Source organism: Podarcis raffonei, chromosome 8 (assembly GCF_027172205.1).
Source record: "Podarcis raffonei isolate rPodRaf1 chromosome 8, rPodRaf1.pri, whole genome shotgun sequence".
In the NCBI taxonomy this organism is placed as follows: domain Eukaryota; kingdom Metazoa; phylum Chordata; class Lepidosauria; order Squamata; family Lacertidae; genus Podarcis; species Podarcis raffonei.
In genome coordinates this window covers 71809952-71830992 of record NC_070609.1, presented here as the reverse complement: position 1 = coordinate 71830992, position 21041 = coordinate 71809952, and the positions used below count along the sequence as shown (strand labels likewise).

General features: G+C 46.5%; 2 protein-coding genes across 2 annotated transcripts; both read right to left on the bottom strand.

The window, feature by feature from the left end:
- Positions 1-4005: 4005 nt before the first annotated feature.
- MRPL20 (mitochondrial ribosomal protein L20) lies at positions 4006-9718 on the bottom strand. Its single transcript, XM_053400754.1, has 4 exons — positions 9508-9718; positions 7900-8010; positions 6232-6309; positions 4006-4277 (listed from the first exon to the last, which is right to left on the bottom strand). Exons 1-4 carry the CDS (start codon positions 9592-9594, stop codon positions 4104-4106), a joined length of 450 nt encoding a protein of 149 aa, XP_053256729.1. The 5' UTR covers positions 9595-9718; the 3' UTR covers positions 4006-4103.
- Positions 9719-14023: 4305 nt separating this feature from the next.
- On the bottom strand, positions 14024-20167 carry ANKRD65 (ankyrin repeat domain 65). The gene is given in 4 exon segments (XM_053400745.1): positions 14024-14548; positions 16557-17106; positions 19862-20148; positions 20150-20167. Coding segments are annotated over 4 exon segments (1323 nt in total). The 3' UTR covers positions 14024-14080.
- Positions 20168-21041: the final 874 nt, after the last annotated feature.

The window sequence follows — 21041 nt, the reverse complement described above, 5'->3', positions numbered from 1 at the left end:
AGCCCATATAGAGTCCTTTTGTAGGTTCTCTATCAGTAGGAGAAAATAACAGACCAACCAGAGAATATTGAGAAGCAAAGCAGCTAGTAAGCCTGATTTTTATTAAAGTGTTGCAACAGGGTCCTCGCTCACCACAAGCAGGAAAGAGGAGGAACCCAAAACAAAGGTGTGCCCGCCCTCATACAGACTTTTTAAATTGCCCACTCTCAAACTCCAGACCACCCCCAGAAACATCATACATACATCACAGGAGAGTGTATCCCAGGACCACCTCCCCCAATGCATCATACATACACCACAGGGGGTGGTCTAAAACAGAATCCTGAGTGTTTTATCTCCTGTCTGGCAGGTTACCTGATTGCATTATCTGGGTTTTGGCCACTCTTTTGTTATTATAACTACTTAATTCTGAATCCAGGTCACAGTTCACAGGCTCACCCTATTCACACTTTAAATGTGCCCTTAAGGAAGGATTTGTGAGCACAGAGACAATGTTTTTTTTTTCATTTCCTTTGATCTTGCAGAGACATATTTGAGGTCATTTTGGGAGAGAGAAAATGGTTTCAGGACTTTACTGTGATTTTCAGACATGTGGTTTACATATCTGTATGTGTTTGTTTGGCACATTTATGAACATCTATTTTATATATATAAGACCTTAAAATTCTTATAACAGTAGATTGTTTATTTCTGTCATTTATATTTGGAAAATGTAGATGCACACACACATGCCCTTCCCCAATGCATATGCAATCCCTAAACTAGCTTAAAACAGCAATTAAAACAATCCCATAAAAGAAATCAATTAAAACAACCCCAGAAAAGAAATCAAACACCTTAAGATTAGAAACAGTCTTGTCAGATACAAGCAACGTTCAAATTTTGTGTAACAGGAAAGTTTTAACCAATCTGTTGTAAGAGGATGTCAGATGGATTTCATGCGTAAGGCAGAAAAGATTCAAGCATGTAACAAAGTGATGAATGAGAGGTCACTCTAAAGAGGAAATGTATCTCCCCCCCCCCTGAAAAAAAGGGCAGATCTGCATAAAATTTGTTGTTGTTGTTGTTTAGTCGTTTAGTCGTGTCCGACTCTTCGTGACCCCGTGGACCAGAGCACGCCAGGCACCTCTGTCTTTCACTGCCTCCCGCAGTTTGGACAGACTCATGTTTGTAGCTTCGAGAACACTGTCCAACCATCTCGTCCTCTGTCGCCCCCTTCTCCTTGTGCCCTCCATCTTTCCCAGCATCAGTGTCTTCTCCAGGGAGTCTTCTCTTCTCATGAGGTGGCCAAAGTACTGGAGCCTCAGCTTCACGATCTGTCCTTCCAGTGAGCACTCAGGGCTGATTTCCTTAAGAATGGATGCGTTTGATCTTCTTGCAGTCCATGGGACTCTCAAGAGTCTTCTCCAGCACCATAATTCAAAAGCATCAATTCTTCGGCGATCAGCCTTCTTTATGGTCCAGCTCTCACTTCCATACATCACTACTGGGAAAACCATGGCTTTAAAATTAGCACTAGCTAATTTATATGTATAAATGCAAATTACAAAACAGGATGGAATTTAAGACCGCAAGGAACAGTATCTAACCATAGTGTTAGAAGACCATGCCCTGCTCATCTGTGTTAATTAATTGCTGACAGGCAACTTTGAAGTCCGCTTTCTTTGAACCCTTTTACCCTTTATTTCTTCAGCCGGACAAACCTTCAAATAGAGGAATGTCCTACATAAAGTAAGACCCATGCCTGTCTTAAGCATATCTCAGTCCCAGGCAGGACAGTAGACCTTAGTTGGAGGACAGGTTGGTATGCAATTGTTGTAAATAAAAAATATGCCCTTTTCCCTTATGGGGTATCCAAGAGCCCATATAGAGTCCTTACATAGGTTCCCTATTGGTAGGAGAAAATAACAGAGGCCAACCAGAGAATATTGAGAAGCAAAGCAGCTAGTAAGCTTGATCTTTATTGATCTGTTGCAACAGGGTGCTCCCCTCACTCGCAGGAAAGGAGAAAGACCCACAAAAATGCTGTGCAAGGGCTTATAAAGAGTTTTGAAATTCCCATCCTCTAGATCAAGACCACCCTCCAGAAACATTACATACATCACAGAAGGGGTGTAACCTAAGACTACCCCTCAGATACATCCCACCTACACCACAGAAATTTAAATGTTGTTTTTCTCCTGTCACAGTTTATCTCCTGTCTGGCAAGTTACTTGATTGGATTTCCCGGGGAGCCTGGCCATTCTTTTGTAGTGGTAAAATACTTATTTCCTGGGCCAGGTCACAGGCTCACACCTTATTCATATCTTAAATGTGTCCTTAAGACAGGATTTGTGAGGAAAGAGACAATGGGGAGACTTTTCCAGTTTGACCTTGCAGAGAAAACATTTGGTCAGTTTAGGAATCAAAATGGTTCCAGGTTGGTCTTCCTGTGTTGATCTATGTATGTGCAGTTATGAACATTACCATATATCTAAGACCATAAAATTCCTATCACACAATGAGATAAAGGTATCCTGGATCGAAGCAATTTACCTTTAAAACCCTTTTCACTGATGCAGTGGGGCTTATGTGAAGTACAGTGGTACCTCAGGTTACATATGCTTCAGGTTACAGACTCCGCGAACCCAGAAATAGTACCTCGGGTTAAAAACTTTGCTTCAGGATGAGAATAGAAATCGTGCTCCGGCGGCGCAGCGGCAGGCCCCATTAGCTAAAGTGGTGCTTCAAGTTAAGAACAGTTTCAGGTTAAGAATGGACCTCTGGAACAAGTACCACTGTACACCTTTATCAGCTTATGTGTTAAAAGAGCAGTAGCTCCAATATTCATTGGGTAAACTTCAAAACAAAAATCAATTTTCTGCAACATTTTTACATCCCCCGCACTGGCAAGAATTTGACTGCCCCAGGTAGAAACTCATGCCCCAGTCTAGCTACCAAAGAAAATTAAGAACTTTGATTAATTTATGTCATTCTTTTCATGTGAGGCAGGGAAATCAGAGGACCGTGGACCACGGAAGCTTACACCATAAGGGGCCACAAGTCTCTTGTTTTTGCTGCACAGAAATTGTTAGAGGTTTTGTTTGTATAATGTGTTGCTTATGAAGATTGTGACCCTACAGAGCAAGGCATTATGCACATTTACAACGGAGTCTCACGGCCCCTTCAATACCAGGGGATGACAAAGTTATACAAACTTTGTTGAGAATAAGTCCCACTGAACTCAGAAGGACCTACTTCTGAATAAAAAAGCAGGTCAGGTCATAGCAGAATCTGCTCATTGTTTAATGTTTCTCATAAAATACTAGATTTATTTATTTTTAATGCAAAGAAGCAATATGTCTTTAGATGGGCTTATTTTAAACCCTTTATTTAAAAGATTTTTAAAAAGGAAAGGTGCTGTGCTCGTAAATCACCAAGGCCCAGTGTATCTGTTTAAAAACACCACAGTTGCATATTCACACCTGTAAACATTCTGCATATGCTCAGAAATAAGTTGAGGTGCTGTATCTGCTATAGATATTTTGGAAAGTTGTTAGACACCTCTTAAGATATGGTAATGAATTTTGCACAATGGCTCCCGAGATCAAGGAGCAGGTAAGAGCATCTGCCTTCCATGCACAAGGTCCCAGGTTCAATCCCCAGCATTGACAGACAAGATGGGGAGAAACTCCTGTCCGAAACCCTGGAGAGCTGCTGCCAGTCAGTGCAGACAACACTGAACTCCACTGACCAATCATCTGATTCAGTATAAAGGCAGCTTCTTACTTACTGAACTGTCAGTGGGCAGAGCCTCACACTCCACTAGCCTTTTGCTCAGTTGAAAATCTAGGCAACAATTAAAAAATTAATTGCCAGGCACAAGTTCTTCATACAAAAGCACACAAATGACTTCTGCAGACTGGGTTATAATCCATGCACCTTAAAATGCAACAAAGAGAATCTCTGTATCGCCTCAACAAATCACAAATCCAACTGGGTTGATTATGAGGGTTTGGAAAGAACTAATTTTGGATCACAGATTGAGACAGAATTTTTTTTTAGTATAAATATTCCTCTTTTAATACTAGCACAACTCCACAAGCCAGCAGCAGCCCCCTGCTTCAAGTACATCTCACAATGCGTGAAAATATCCCTTCGGGTTCCTTTCCACCTCCCCGGGCAGCAAGAAGGCCTTCTTGTCCTCTCCTCTTGGCTAAAGAGGCTAAGGACTTGAACGTCTTTGGCTCGTAGATCGCCAGGTCGGCCAGCGTTTTCCGGTTCAGTTCCACTTGACACTGAAATATGGAAAAAAAGAAGAGGAGGAAAACTTAAGAGGCAACTCAACCTTTCTGGATGTGGATAAAGTACGGCAGGAAGCTGTTGATACGGGTTTATACCGCAGTTCCTCCAAGGTGCTCAAGTTGACAATACATGTGTCAGGGATCGGTTTGCAGGGCAGGGGGGAGAGACAGAAACGTATAGAGAGCCGCCTCCTCCTCTGTTGAGCAGCTGCACTTTGTCAGGGTCTGGGGAGGGGAAGCTTGCAGGAGACACGGAAGACGAGAGAAAGGGGAGCCAAAAATTTGCTACCAGGGAAGGGAATGTGCAGCTTCCATCGCATAATAATAATAATAATAATAATAATAATAATAATAATAATAATTTATTATTTATACCACGCCCATCTGGCTGAGTTTCCCCAGCCACTCTGGGCGGCTCCCAATCAAGTGTTAAAAACAGTACAGCGTTAAATATTAACAACTTCCCTGAACAGGGCTGCCTTCAGATGTCTTTTAAAGATAGGATAGCTGCTTATTTCCTTCACATCTGAAGGGAGGGTGTTCCACAGGGTGGGCGCCACTACCGAGAAGGCCCTCTGTCTGGTTCCCTGTAACCTCACTTCTCGCAATGAGGGAACCGCCAGAAGGCCCTCGGCGCTGGATCTCAGTGTCCGGGCTGAACGATGGGGGTGGAGACGCTCCTTCAGGTATACTGGGCCGAGGCCGTTTAGGGCTTTAAAGGTCAGCACCAACACTTAGAGTTGTGCTCGGAAACGTACTGGGAGCCAATGCAGATCTCTCAGAACCGTAAGGAAAAAAGGTGGAGAGAGGGTTTTCCTGGTTTTCTATGCTAGAGGAGAAATAGGAAGAAGGCACTTCCGGATTCTGCTAGCAATTGAGGCAGACAAGGTTTTGAAACTTCTGCACTGTACATAAGTTTTGCACTCAATAAAACCTGAAAAGACAGGCAGGAGTCCTGGCTGTTATCTTCGCAGGCATCCACACTCCCTTCTGACAACGTGGTTCTTTCCCTCTTACCCTCAACAACACCCCAATGAGGTAGGCTGTGAACGGTGACTGGCTCAAGGTCGCCCAGAGAGCATTATGGCCGTGTGGAGGTTTGAACCCTGGTCTCCTGGGTCCTAGGCCAAGACTCCAGGCATTATCCAGCACTCAGCCTAGCTGGAACCCGGTGTGAGCAGCCGAAAGAGCCTGAGGCAATGGTACAACATCTATTTTGTTGGCACAAGGTCCTGGTAAGCATTTTCCAGGTAAGGAAGAAGATCCCTGTCTGAAACCCTGGAGTGGTGCTGTCAGTCCGTGTAGACATTACTGACTTAGATGGGCCTATGATCTGACTCAATATAAGGCAGCTTCCTGTTTCCCAAAGTGTGGAAAACTAAAAAGCAGATTTTATTTTATTTTTTAAAAAAAGGTTGTGGGGAAACGAGAGAAGGAAACACACAGAACTTGCAGCTAGCAAATTAAACGCAGCCTGTTACGGCCCAATAGATGCCTAGCAACTCATGCATTTAGGCACATCACCATTTTCATTTTTGCAGCTCTGGCTTGCTGTTTATCAAGCCCAGGGGTCAGCAAACTGTTTCAGCAAGGGGCCGGTCCACTGTCCCTCAAACCTTGTGGGGGGGGGCGAACAAAATTTTTGAGGAAAAAAGGAAAAATGAACGAATTCCTATGCCCCACAAATATCCCAGAGATGGATTTTAAATAAAAGCACACATTCTACTCATGTAAAAACACGCTGATTCCGGAAAGTTTGCGGGCCGGATTTAGAACGCGGTTGGGCCAGATCCAGCCCCTGGGCCTTAGTTTGCCTATCCATGATCGAGCCCTTTGCTTAACTGTCATTCGTGGCTGGTGGGCTCATCAAGGGAGGAGGTGGTGGTCCAAAAGGGCTACTCCAGAAGCAGGCTGTATGCTAAGGAAGGGGTGACGGAAAGCCACTTACCTGGGAGAGACCGCCACGGAAAACGTGATACTTCAGACCATGCTCAAGTGATGCTGCTTCGATCCTGGTTTGCCAAAGCTGAAAGCCGAAACGGGAGCGTTCAGAAATACGTTTACTAAGGGACCACATGCCAGTGGTGGGCGGAGCCAGAGCCAAAAGGGGGCGGGATATCAAATGTAATTTTTACTTCCATGTGGCAGGCTACAAACACCCCTCCATCCATCCAATCAAACAGGAAACATTATCAGGGTTTAAGGACACATCCCAGTTGGCCAAAAGCACTCAAGGGGGGTAAAAAGTAGGACCAGTGAGGGGCGTAGCCTGAAGAAAGGGGGTGTGGCTTGGGAAGCTTTCCGAGGGCCAGATAGAGGTACAGAGGGCCACATCTGGCACCCAGGGCTGACCAGTCTTTTAAAAACACCTTTAATTAAGTAAAAAAGAAACCTGTTCCGTTAAAGTATAAATTTTGCATTTCTTTCAACAAATGTAATTACAGTATTTTTTGCTCTATAAGACTCACTTTTTCCCTCCTAAAAAGTAAGGGGAAATGTGTGTGCATCTTATGGAGTGAATGCAGGCTGCGCAGCTATCCCAGAAGCCAGAACAGCAAGAGGGATTGCTGCATTCACTGCGCAGCGATCCCTCTTACTGTTCTGGCTTCTGAGATTCAGAATATTTTTTTTTCTTGTTTTCCTCCTCCAAAAACTAGGTGCGTCTTGTGGTCTGGTACGTCTTAAAGAGCGAAAAATACAGTATTATTTATTGAATTTCTATACCGCCCTATACCCAGAGGTCTCAGGGCAGTTCACAGAAAAGATCAACATAAAAACCACAATATATAATCAAAATAAAAACAACCCAGTAACACCTCCCCAAAAGGAGCCACATTTTAAAAGGATGTCAATCAGATCAACCAAAGGTCTGGTTAAAAAGGAACGTTTTTGCCTGGTGCCTAAAAGTGTATAATGAAGGCACCAGGCAAACTTCCCTGGGGGGAGCGTTCCACTGCAGAAAAGGCCTGTTTTTGTGTTGCCCCCCTCCACACCTCTCGAGGAAGCTGCTACTGATTTGGACTGGTAGGTGAGAAGGCCAGGAGGCCGACAGTAGGTGGCGCCAGAGCCAAGGGCAGGCGCAGACGGAGATGAGAATGGGGGGAGCCAACTCTTTCTGGTTTCATCTCCAGCCGCCCTGCTGAAATCTACAAAGGCAGCACTGAGATGGAGGTGGATGAGACGCAGGCCCATCTAGCCCAACGGTTGCCATTAATTTGATTCTGAATTGATTTTAGAATGTATTTTAATTAATTGATTGTGATTTTATGTAAACTGTGCTATTTTTATTGTTAGCCGCTCTGAGCCCAGCTTTGGCTGGGGAGGGCGGGATATAAATATTATTATTATTATTATTATTATTATTATCAACATCTACGTGAGTGGTGGTGAGTAAGGAGGCAGGTAGGCAGGGTCTGCTGGAAGGCAAACCGAGACTGATGGGGCAGCTCTAATGGACCAGCCTCCAATGAAGGACTGCGCTATAGTTTCTCACCCACAGAGAGAGAGTGAACACAGCAAGCAAACCACCCCTTAATCGAGCCTGTGCCAATTTTGCCGTGTTACGGGAACGCGGAAACCTCACAAACGGAGCGGCATTTCTAGCCGCCATCTTTACCATTCTCATGTCCTTCTTTTTCCGCTGTCTGGCCTTCGTGGCGTACATGAAAGCCCTCTGGACGGCGCGGACGGCCAAGCTGTAGCAACGGTTCTTCCGCCCCCGGAAATGCTGGAAAGGCAAAGCACACAACACGCTAAAAACAAAACACCCAAATGGTCTTCCGTTAAGGGAAGAAGGTTATCTCCTCTCACCTTGCACTTCCTCGTCGCAGAACCCTGAACATTCTGCAGTTCCCAGAGCTACAATTCCCAGCCCGCTTAACAAATTACATCCCCAGGATTCTTTGGGAGAAATAAGGAGCTCTGGGTGTCATGGCCGTTGCAGGACGCCAAATGTTTTGACGTATCCTAATAGGAGAGGCGGTTCTGGTTGCCCTTTTAGGATTCACCTGCAGAATTATTATTATTACTTTTTAGGAGGGAAAAAGTGAGTCTTATAGAGCAAAAAATACGGCATTTATTTATACCCCACCCATCTGGCTGGACTTCCCCAGCCACTCTGGGCGGCTTCCAAAAACAATATTAAAATACTGTAATACATCAAACATTAAAAGCTTCCCTAAACAGGGCTGCCTTCAGATGTCTTCTAAAAGTCTGGTAGTTGTTCTCTTTGACATCTGGTGGGAGGGCGTTCCACAGAATATTTTGGATGGGGGCATTTTTCAACCTCCTTTTAGGGAAAGAAAACCATAGGGTTGTAGCCAATGCTAGTCATACTCAGAGTAGACCCACTGATAGGAAGGAACCTAAATCATGTCTGTCTATTAGCTGGTTTTAATATTTAAATGGTGCTTCTACATTGCTTTGGGTGACCTTTTTTTGAGCAAGTTGACTAATAAATATAAAGCATAATATTAACTACAGTGGGTCTTCTTTGAGTAAGGACTAGAATTGGATACCGCCTATGTGTCATTATTATTTTAAAGAAAAAACAATGTCAAATTCAATGTCAACGCAAACTGGATTAAAATAAATTACCTCCACCCAAAAGCCGCCTTGGAAAAATGAAGTTTTAGCATGTGCTGCTAATCTCCTACAACCTTTTTTTGAGCATCTCAGTTTTCAATAGAGAAGGGACTGGTGGAAGAAATATTGAGGACTCAAGAAGAATGACAACACCATGCAATGAGTGAAATAAATAGGCAAAAACACTGAAGAATTAAAAAAAAAAAGATATTACAATGTCCTATATTATCTGGTGCTTCTTGCAAAGTGAACTATGCAGATAAAAGAGAGGACTGCCTCCAATGCTAATACAGTAATAATAATAATAATAATAATAATAATAATAATAATAATAATAATAATATTTCAGCCCCCTGAAACAGTCCTGCGAGGACGGCTCGGCTGAGAGGCAGTCACCGGCCCAAGGTAACCCCCCAGGGATCTTCCGACACTCCCGTTAATTACGATGGGTCTACTCGGAGCAGGGCTTACTCGAACACAGACCTACCCACCGCAGGCCTACCCACCGCAGAAGCTAGTAAATGAATGGATTCACGTGGGCAGCGAGGAAACAGGCTGCAAAAGGGCAAAGGAGCTGGGCAGGGCAATAGGGTGGGAGTTATGGGGAGGGGGGAGCAGGGCACCGATCCCCAGTTCTTACCCGTGCATGCTTCAGCACCTCCTGCTTCCGCCAAAAGCGATCGGTCAAACGGGCCCGGACCCAAAGGCTGGCCGTTAGGAAAACCATCCCAGCCCGCTTTCCCCCACCGTCTCCTCCTCCTCCTCGGATTTGCAAAGGAGGAGAAGCAAGGGCGGAAGCCACGCGGTGCAAACTGCGAGGCTTCCCTTCCGGGCTTGCAAACAGCGGCGATTTGCAACGCTGTGCAAAGGGAGAGCCGAAGAGGCTGAAGGCAAGCGCGCGCCCCCTGCCTTCCGCTTCTCTTTGGGACTCCCTGTTATGGGGTGAGGGGTATCGCGCGGGTCTCCATCGAAATCAGAAGAACAAAAAACAAGGCGCACCCTACCTTTGGAGCACCAAAGAGCGCCCCCCAAAATATAGGAACGTTAGTTTTGTTAACGGTGCTGGGAACTGTAGCTCGCTGAAGCTGCTGTTCTCTGCGGGTTTTGTTGGCAGGGAAAGGAACGTGTTCTAAACGTATTGTGTTTTAGGCTGCCAAGAGTCTTGTAATACTATGCTTTCTCCCACCTCAGTCCTGGGAACTGTAGTTTACCCCTCCCAGAGCTACAGTTCCCAGCAACCTGCCGCTTCTAGGATTCTTCGGGTGGGGGAAGAACCGTGCACTAAATGTATGGTATTTAGGGAGTCAAGCGTCTCGTAATGTCATGCATTGCCCTGCTTCAGGCCTGGGAACAGTGGGGGGATTGTCTGTTAGTTAATGAATTTGGGAAACAGATTGGTATAGAAATATCGGGAATTGTGGGTAGAAAGGTGGGGATATCTAAATTAATGGTTCTTCTTAGTCTGAGTAGCACCGAGTTAAAAACAAATGAGGAATGTAAATGGGTAAAATTAATGGTAACTGCAGCCAGACAGGTTATAGCGAGTAATTGGAAAAATGCAGAAGAGCTAGGGGTGAACCAATGGAGAGAAAAACTGAATAATATTATAATTTTAGAATATCTAACTGTGAAGAATGGAAGGGTTTAAGGTCAGGGAGAAAGAGGAGGAGTGGTTGGAGAAGGTATTGAATTGTGTGGGTAGGTTTGAACAATTTGGGGCAATTAAAATGTTAAAACTTAAGTAAACCTTGTGGATGGAGGAGTGTTAATGTATATAAAATTGTACATATGGTTGATTTGAATAGGTTATTATTATGTACACCCAATGTATCAGCTGCTGGGGCGGTTTTCCACTGTGTTTTGGTTGTTGGTAAAAAATAAAAATTTTAAACATTTTTTTAAAAAAGGCCTGGGAACTGTAGTTTACCCCCATAGAACTACAGTTCCTGGCACCCATAGAAACTACAGTTCCCAGGATGTGCTTTAAACACATGAAATGAAGTTGTTGGGGCATTTTAAAGACTAAGGGCTGTTTCCAGGTCATTGAGACAAATATTGTATGCAGCGCCAGTCCCACTCGGAATACAGTAGACCCACTGAAATAAAAATAATATCTAAAAAGAAAACTAATAAAATTATTATCTATACCCATTTAAATCAATGGTCCTGACATTAATTTCAATTAATGTCTACTCTGGGCAGGATTAATTTTGGGCATAGCCCTAGCCCCACTTACCTGGGAGCAAGTCTCACAAGGCTTACTTCTGAGTAGACATAGGAATGCACCGCAAGGGTTGCAAGCCAGCGTTTGTCAGAGCAGATCCACTGAAAGGGCTGTCTGGCGTAATGTAGTCCGAAGTGTGTCTTGTTGGGGATTTTGCCACTTACACACCCATTTTCCCTCAGATTATGGTTGCCTCCCAGCCATCATGGCTAGTAGCCACTCATCATCTTAAAGGTAAAGAGGTAAAGAGCCCCTGACCATTAGGTCCAGTCGAGACCGACTCTGGGGTTGCGCGCTCATCTCGCTTTATTGGCCGAGGGAGCCAGCGTAAGGCTTCCAGGTCATGTGGCCAGCATGACTGAGCCGCTTCTGGTGAACCAGAGCAGCGCACGGAAATGCCGTTTACCTTCCCACTGGAGCGGTACCTATTTATCTACTTGCACTTTGACGTGCTTTCGAACTGCTAGGTTGGCAGGAGCAGGGACCGAGCAACGGGAGCTCACCCCGTCGCGGGGATTCGAACCGCTGACCTTCTGATTGGCAAGTCCTACGCTCTGTGGTTTAACCCACAGCGCCACCCGCATCCCTTCTTACCTTCCATGAAAAGCTTATGCTTTTGGAAGAGGCAGGACATAGGCAGCTGTGGCAGTCATGTTTTCGCCAAATTTCTGACATCTTCCGATTCACTTGAAAATGGTGCCAAACACCTGCAATTCAGCTCCTGCACCGTTTGGCGGTGCCAATCCCATGTTTCATGGTAGGCCATAAAATGAGCCCTCAGCACCCTAACCCATGGGGGTCACTGTTTCGCCAGAAACCCGGCATTATCTAATTAGCTCAAAAATGGACGGAGGAGTAAACTACAGTGCTGTACTGACTGAGTTATCAAACATCGTCCATATATAACCAATCTGTCCATTTCCACCCTCCATTTCCCATCTCCCCAACCTTAAATTCAGTCTTCCACATTCATGCAGCAATTTGCTACTTATTTGTTTATTTTAAAAATCCTCGTGGAAATCCGATAGCATTTTCATGCTAATTTCTCCCAATAAACACAGTTTTGCTAAATTTCCCCTTACACATCTGTGTATGTTGACTTCGCTAACACATTTTATTCATTTTTTTTAAAAAATGCATCCTCTCCCGTAATGTCTGTGTTTTTGTAAACATTGCTTGGTTGGAGAACTGCATGGCAAAATTCAGAGAAGTGCAAATTCTGAAGGATGCCTGCGGTTTGGTCTGCGCATTGTTCCAGAAACTGAATTTGGTAAGGTAAAGGTAAAGGGAACCCTGACCATTAGGTCCAGTCGTGGCCGACTCTGGGGTTGCGGCGCTCATCTCACTTTATTGGCCGAGGGAGCTGGCATACAGCTTCCGGTTCATGTGGCCAGCATGACTAAGCCGCTTCTGGCAAACCAGAGCAGCACACGGAAACGCCGTTTACCTTCCCGCCAGAGCGGTACCTATTTATCTACTTGCACTTTGACGTGCTTTCGAACTGCTAGGTTGGCAGGAGCAGGGACCAAGCAACGGGAGCTCACTCCGTCACGGGGATTCGAACCGCTGACCTTCTGATTGGCAATTCCGAGGCTCTGTGGTTTAACCCTTATGAATTTGGTAGGTTCCCCTTTAAATGCCAAGTGAATCCATTCTCTTCCCCAAACTCCACCAGGGAATCCCTTTGCTATCATCATAATCAGCACAAAAACCAGTTAGAGAATTTAACACATCTCCATAGGAAACTGCCACAGTCAGACCACAGGGTCCACACTGAGTGGTAGCAGCTCGCCAGGATTTCTGTTGGGGGTCTTTCTTAGAGCCCTATCTTTTGCCCAACCTGGCAAAACAATCACCAGGGCTACTGATGGGTGTAGCCTGAGGAAAGTGGGTGTGGTTGGTGAGGGGTGTGGCTTGAGGAGAGAGGGCGTGGTCTTGGGAGGGACTCAATGGCCAGCAAGAGAGACTTGGGGGCAGGTGTGCTGTGCTCCACCTCCAGAGATTGTCTGGGACTACACAAAGCTATTGCCTCTCCCTTACATTTCTTTATTTATTACAGGCTTCCTCAAACTCCAGATGTTTTGAGACTACAATTCCCATCATCCCTGACCACTGGTCCTGCTAGCTAGGGATCATGGGAGTTGTAGGCCAAAAACATCTGAAGGGCCGAGTTTGAGGAAACCTGATTTATTACATTCACACTCTAGGAGGCCTACACAATTCTCTTCCTCCCCGTGTTATCCTCATAACCACCCTGTGAGGTAGGTTAGGTTGATGGACTGGTGACTGGCCCAAGGTCACCCAGTGAGTTTCATGCCCTTGGGGTAAAGTTACCAGATTTTTTTCAATGAATCCGGGGACACTTTTTGATTTCCTACTAAATAGATGGATTTTGTTAGAGGACTGATTTGTAAATCCAGGGACTGTCCCCAGGAAACGGGGATGTCTGGTAACCTTACCTTGGGGGGATTTGAACCCTAGTCTCCCAGATTCCCAGTACCTGAAGGAGCATCTCCACCCCCAATGTTCAGCCCAGACACTGAGGTCCAGCTCCAAGGGCCTTGCGGCGGTTCACTCACTGCGAGAAGCGAGGTTACAGGGAACCAGGCAGAGGGCCTTCTTGGTAGTGGTGCCTGCCCTGCGGAACGCCCTCCCATCAGATGTCAAAGAAATAATCAGCTATCTGACTTTTAGAGGGCATCTGAAGGCAGCCCTGCTTAAGGAAGTTTTTAATGTTTGATGTTTTATCGTGTTTTTAATATTCTGTTGGGAGCCGCCCAGAGTGGCCGGGGAAACCCAGCCAGATGGGTGGGGTATAAATAATAAATTATTATCATTACATTTTAACTGCTATACCCGACTGGCTCTCATACACCCACCCACCAGTACCGTACCGATGTTACAACTGAACCGCTGTACATCAAACCATAAATAACAATACTAAAAAGGCAAGCATTTAATATGTGATCAGACCAGGCAGAGGGCTGAGTCAGGAGGCTATAGAGTTACAGGAGGGGGAAGACTGAGGTGGCCCAGGGTCCCCCAGGCTAAGTATGCCTCCAGGACTTGTCCTCTCTGAGACCAGCTCCTGCGCTGTCTCCTTCCACTGAGTCCTCTGGAAAAGGCTTGCCCCCTTTGCCAACAAGAGTTCCATCAAAGCAAAGTGCCCTTTCTCTGCAGCCAGGTGCAAGGGGGTTTTGCCCAGCCAGCCAGCGGCGTTGACGTCTGCCCCCTCGTCCAGGAGGAAGCTGACGACGGCGACGTGGCCGCGGCTGGCAGCCCGGTGAAGCGGAGTCAGGTTGAGGTGGTCCCTCCCATCGATGCTCGCAGCACCTTCCCAGACCAGGGAGGAGACAACTGGCAGGTGACCCTCAGTCGCAGCTTTGTGGAGGGCAGTGCAGCCGTAGCGGTCAGTCAGGTTCACAGCTGCTTGACTCTGCAGCAGAAGCTTCACCATCTAGTGAAAGGGAGAGGAAAATACAGTGGTACCTCGGGTTACATACGCTTCAGGTTACACACTCCACTAACCCAGAAATAGTGCTTCAGGTTAAGAACTTTGCTTCAGGATAAGAACAGAAATCGGGCTCTGGCGGCGCAGCAGCAGCAGGAGGCCCCATTAGCTAAAGTGGTGCTTCAGGTTAAGAACAGTTTCAGCTTAAGTACGGACCTCTGGAACGAATTAAGTACTTAACCTGAGGTACCACTGTACAGCAAACAACGAGGGACTCACGTAAGCCCCGGACACCACTTCATCCGTAAGTTCTCTAATGTTTCGGGGGGCCCTGAGCTGCCATAAGTGGCCTGCACGATAGGGGAGAGACTAAGGGGGAAGGAGTAGGAGGGAAGCAGACAGAGAGACGCAGGCAGAAGAAAAAGGCTGGAATGGATCTGCTTCTTCCTACATCTGTCTCTGGAAGCAGCTCAAGTAGAAGCTGAAGGTCCATTCCAGCCTTTTTCTCCTGCCTGTGTCTGTCTCTGCTCTTCACCATTTTGCTCATTCTCTAGGACAGGAAGATGAAGAAACCTTGCTCTGCTTTGGTCAGTTGGGGTGAGCTCATTATCTGGTTAGATCATGTACATTGGCTGTATCTTTGTAAAGTCCTGGCAAAAAAATTTGGTGTTTTGTGTTTCATTTTTTAATTTTTTTTAAATTAAAGTTTAGTTGTTATTTCTTTTTCTGAAGAAAAAAAACAATAAATAAGCAAATTTAAGTTTTAGCTTCTTTGAGGAATAAAAAGAATGTTCTTTATGATTGAGTATGAGTATGTACTCAATACATGTTTGGCTTAAAAAAAAATCTTCCCCAAAGCCTAGGTGCACACCTTAGCGCATGGGTAGGCTAACTAAGGCCCGGGGGCCGGATCCGGCCCAATCGCCTTCTAAATCCGGCCCGCGGACAGTCCGGGAATCAGCGTGATTTTACATGAGTAGAATGTGTGCTTTTATTTAAAATGCATCTCTGGGTTATTTGTGGGGCATAGGAATTTGTTCATTTCCCCCTCCAAAATATAGTCCAGCCCCCCACAAGGTCTGAGGGGCTGTGGACCGGCCCACTGCTGAAAAGTTTGCTGACATCTGCTTAGCGAAATGCATGCTTATGACTTTTCCACCATACTGTAATGGCAAAACCGAAGTGCAGGATCCTTCCCTGACAGCCATGCTTCCTCACCGCCATGTCCCCTTCAAAGATTTTACAGCCTTAGAAGGGGACAACTCTAGCTCTCATCAGCCCCAGCCAATGTGGCCAGGGATCATGGAGTTGTAGTGCACCAACATCTGGAGGGCATATTCCAATATTTGTGGAATATTGATTTATAACCAATTATTTTTGTGGGCTGACAAAGTGAAGAGTAACTCTACTTGATATTCTGGGAATATGTAATACAGTGGCACCTAGGTTCTTGAACTTAATCTGTTTTGGGAGTCTGTTCGATTCCCGAAATGGTTTGAAAATCAAGATGCGGCTTCTGATTGGCTGCAGGAACTTCCTGCACTCAATCAGAAGCTGCAGAAGCCGTGTTGAACGTTCAGCTTCTGAAAAGCGTTCGCAAACCGGAACACTCACTTCCGGGTTTCCGGCGTTCAGGAGCCGATTTGTTTGCAAGCCAAGCCATTTGAGTACTAAGGTACCACTGTAGTTGTATAAAAGTCTAAGCAGAAATTGAAATATGTACTGATGGGAAATGAAGAAGGGGGGAAATGAATGATAAAATGTTAAAATATTTTAAGTATTGAAATGGAATTAGGAGAAGTATGTAACATTCAGCAGCAAGTAAGGGAGGGAAGAGAAACATGGAAGCAACATAGCAAGTCAGCTTTAAAATTTGTATTAAATTTGTATTAATTTGCTGTTAATTTGTTAAAATCTTTGAAAAGCAATAAGAATTAATTGGCTAGCATCTGGAGAACGCCACAGGCTCCCACCCGTGGCTGTATAAAGACAACAAACAAACAAATAATCTAACCTCATGATGGCTGTTGTTAGCAGCGATGGAGAGCGGCGTTCTCCCTAGGCTGTCCTGAACATTCACGCTGGCGCCTTTGGCAAGCAAGAACTTCAGAGCTTCTGTTTTTCTGCTCTCAGCTGCTACGTGCAGTGGTGTGACACTCCCTCCGCTTCCTAAATCCGGGCTGACGCCCTGCGATATCAGCAGGTCCACAATATGCAACCGGTTGTTGGCCGTTGCCCAATGCAGGGCCGACCACTGGCGACGGTCGAGGCCGGCCGGGTCAGCTCTGTTCCGCAAGAGGAGCTGTACCACCAGGATGTGCCCGTTGGCAGCGGCGAAATGGAGTGGGGTGAGGCTTCCTTTGGTCGGCGCCTCCGCTGCTGCACCCCGGTGCAGGAGGAGCTCCGCCACTTGGCTGTGGCCGCTCCAAGCGGCACAGTGGAGAGGCATGTAGCCGAAAGCGTCGCTGGCGTTGGCCAACGCTCCACGCTGGATGAGAAACTTCACCAATGCGGCACTACCGTTCAAGGAGGCGGCGTGCAAAGGCGTCCAGCCATTCTCATCTCTGAAAGGGTGGTTTCTCATTACTTATTTGTTTTGTAAGATTTATATACTGCTTGGTTGTGAAACGGAACGGAACAGCAACCTCGACGCAGTTTGCAAGGAGAATGAAACAAACCGTTGAAAACAACTACAGTCAAACCTCGGTTGTCGAACGTAATCCGTTCCGGAAGCCCATTCGGCTTCTGAAATGTTCGACAACCGAGGCGCGGCTTCCGATTGGCTGTAAGAGCTTCTTGCACTCAAGCGGAAGCCGCGTTGGACGTTTGGCTTCCGAAAAACGTTCAAATACGAGAACACTTACTTCTGGGTTTGGGGTGTGTTATGTACTCAGTTGAATAGGATCCAAACTGCAGCAGTCTGATTGGTCCTAGAACAATAGGATCCAAAAGGCAGCAGTCTGATTGGTCCTAGAACAATAGGATTCAGAATGCAGCAGTCTGATTGGTCCTAGAACAATGCAGCAGTATGATTGGTTGGCAGGAACTACCCAATCATGCTCCAGATAGAAGTGAATCCACAACCTGATTGGCTTACAGTAGAATTCCGGAATTAGCCAATCATGTGCAGCCCATTGTGTAAATAATGTATATAAAGCAGATACTTTGAGGGGACTTTCATTCATTCCTCCTCACCACTATGAGCTGAATAAAGAGCATGAAATCACTTCGCGACTCTGAGTATATTTCAGGGTGTTCGGGAGCTGAAACGTACGATAACGGAAGCGTTCAGGAACCGAATTTTGACTGTATTTAGAACATTCAAAAATTAATTGACACTAACATTAAGCTTTAAAACCAGGTTAAAACACTCATCCACATTCTATGTGGATAGGTTTCCCTAAGTTAAGACATTTTTAAGCAGGTGAGGGAGCCTGCCTGGTGTCAGTCATTTGACGCCCCCCCTGCAGCCCTTGCACTGCCTTCTCAAAGTTGGGTAAGTGAGGCACTGGGCTTTGGAAAGGAGGCCTACAGGACCTGACAGAGCCCTTGAGTCCTCCTGCCTCTTTCCCAAAGCCTGGTTAGCGCTTTCCTGGCTTTGGGAAGGAGGTGGGAGGGTTCTGGGACCCTGCCAGAGCCTCCTGCCTCCTTCCCAAAGCCAGTTCCTCACTTAGCCAATATTGGGAAGGCTGCACGAAGGGTTTTTTTTTGGGGGGGTAGCAGTGAATTAGGGTCCCGCTCTCCCCCTCCCATGCAACAATGCAGTGTGCCGCCTGCAGGTTTCGTGTCGAATTACTGTTGCGGCCCCCTTGGTGTAAGAAGTTCAGATCCTCCAAGTGTCCCTATTTTCCTGGATTTACAGCCAGTTGTCCTGGTTTCTGATTTGATCTTGGAACGTCTCATTTTCCCCCCTTTGGAAGTCCCTATTTTCATTGGAGAGATGTCGGAGGGTATGGGGTTATGCGACCCCCTGAGCCAAGGGAAGTTTTTAAATGCTTCATGTTTGATCACATTTTTATATATGTTGGAAGCTGCCAACAGTGGCTGGGAAAACCCGATCAGATGAGCGGGATATAAATATAAATATAAATATCAGTGCTTTTTTCTGGAGGGGACGCAGGGGTACACATACCCCTAAACATTTTGTGATTCTTTGTACTTTTTTCCATTTACTGTATTTATTTTTCCCGGTTTGAACTATAAAGTGGTGATTTTCTTGAGTCAAAATGAGAGTACAGTGGTACCTCGGGTTACATACGCTTCAGGTTACATGCACTTCAGGTTACATACGCTTCAGGTTACAGACTCCGCTAACCCAGAAATAGTACCTTGGTTTAAGAACTTTACTTCAGGACGAGAACAGAAATCGTGTTCCGGCAGTATGGCAGCAGCAGGAGGCCCCATTAGCTAAAGTGGTGCTTCAGGTTAAGAACAGTTTCAGGTTAAGAACGGACCTCCAGAACAAATTAAGTACTTAACCTGAGGTACCATTGTACCCCTAAACATTTTTTAGAAAATAGCACGGAATATAAATATAAATAATATACCGTATTTTTCGTCCCATAGGACGCTCCGTCCCATAGGACGCACCTAGTTTTTTTGGGGGGGAAATAAAGGAAATTTCCCCCCTTTATTTCCCCCCCAAAACCAGGTTGGGGAAAAGCGGAATGGCGGTGCTGTGCCTCCCCGCTGTCCCCCGAGCTTGTGGGGCTGGCCGATGTCTGCCTGAAGCGCGGGGCGCTCTGCTTCAGCGCGCCCCGCGCTCCGTGCAGCAGGCTGCTATCCACAGCGTGGGGAGCCCTGTGGGAACTCCCGCAGGTCTCCCCACGCTGCCGATGTCTGCCCGGCGGGAGGGGTGCTCTGCTTCAGGGCGCCCTGCGCGCCGGGCGGCAGGCTGCTATCCGCAGCCTAGGGAGCCCTGCGGGAACTCCCGCGGGCTCCCCAGGCTTGCTGATAGCTTCCTGAAGCCTGGAGAGCGAGAGGGGTCGGTGTGCACCGACCCCTCTCGCTCTCCAAGCTTCAGCGAAAGCCTGTATTCGCCCCATAGGACGCACACAGATTTCCCCTTCATTTTTGGAGGGGAAAAAGTGCGTCCTATAGGGCGAAAAATACGGTAGATATAGATATATAGGTATAGATATAATACTATAGGATGTCCCTATTTTCATCAGAGAAATATTGGACGGTATGGAAGTTGGACCTTCCTGTTCTTAACTGATAGCGTTGCTGACTCATAGGCAGTGCTACCATAGGTCCAGTGCTTGCACTTCCTCCAGGACACCAGAAGGGGCAGCAGAGGGCCCTCCCCTCTCGCCTCACCTGCTCTCTGTGTCGGCCCCTTGCTTCAACAGCTGCTTGACCAGATGTGTGTGTCCATTCCGGGCCGCCCGGTGCAGCTCCTTCCAGCTCGGTTGCACAGCAGTCGGGATCAGGTGATTCTCGGGGATAAATTCGTGGCTGTGCTCCCCAGTCAGGGTCCCCTCCTCAGCATCCTCCTCCTCACTCAGCACCATCCATTTCCTTGCTGCCTCAGCTTCGACTCTGGTGCCTCTCAGGAAGAAGGACAAGAAATCTGTTAAGATGCTCTCAATCTTGACAATACATATTTGGCCATAATATAGACATGGGAATGATTGTGGAATATAGATATAAAATTTACGGCGTGTTACAGTTTAAGAGCAAATTACAGTGGTACCTCTGGATGCAAATGGGATCCGTTCAAGAGCCCCGTTCGCATCCTGAAGCGAACGCACCCAGCGCCTGCGCGTGCGCAGGTCGCGATTCGTCGCTTATGCGCATGCGCGTGACGTCCTTTTGAAACATCATACATACATCACAGAAGGGGTGTAACCTAAGACCACCCCCCTCAGATACATCATACCTACATCACAGAAAAGGCGGTCTAAAACAGAAATTTGAATGTTGTTTTTCCTGTCTGCCAGTTATCTGATTGCCTTTCCTGATAGTCTGTCACCCATCAAAATGCTCCCTGACCCCCCCCTCCTTGGTCAGTTTGGGACTCAAAATGGTTTCAGGTCGGTCTTCCTGTGCTTGGGTGGTACACTTATGAACATTACCATATAGCTAACGTTACCATATAGCTAACGGTGAGCTCCCGTTGCTCGGTCCCTGCTCCTGCCAACCTAGCAGTTCAAAAGGACATCAAAGTGCAAGTAGATAAATAGGTACCGCTCCGGTGGGAAGGTAAACAGCGTTTCCGTGCGCTACTCTGGTTCTCCAGAAGCGGCTTAGTCATGCTGGCCACATGACCCGGAAGCTGTACGCCGGCTCTCTCGGCCAATAAAGCGAGATGAGCGCCGCAACCCCAGAGTTGGCCACGACTGGACCTAATGGTCAGGGGTCCCGTTACCTTTACCTTTACCTTTAAGACCTCAAAATTACTATCACAGTATTAGCCTCTTGTGCATGGGCAAAATTTACATCCATTGCTCCACCCACTTCTGCCTTTGGCCCCACCCCATGCCTAGCATGTGACCTT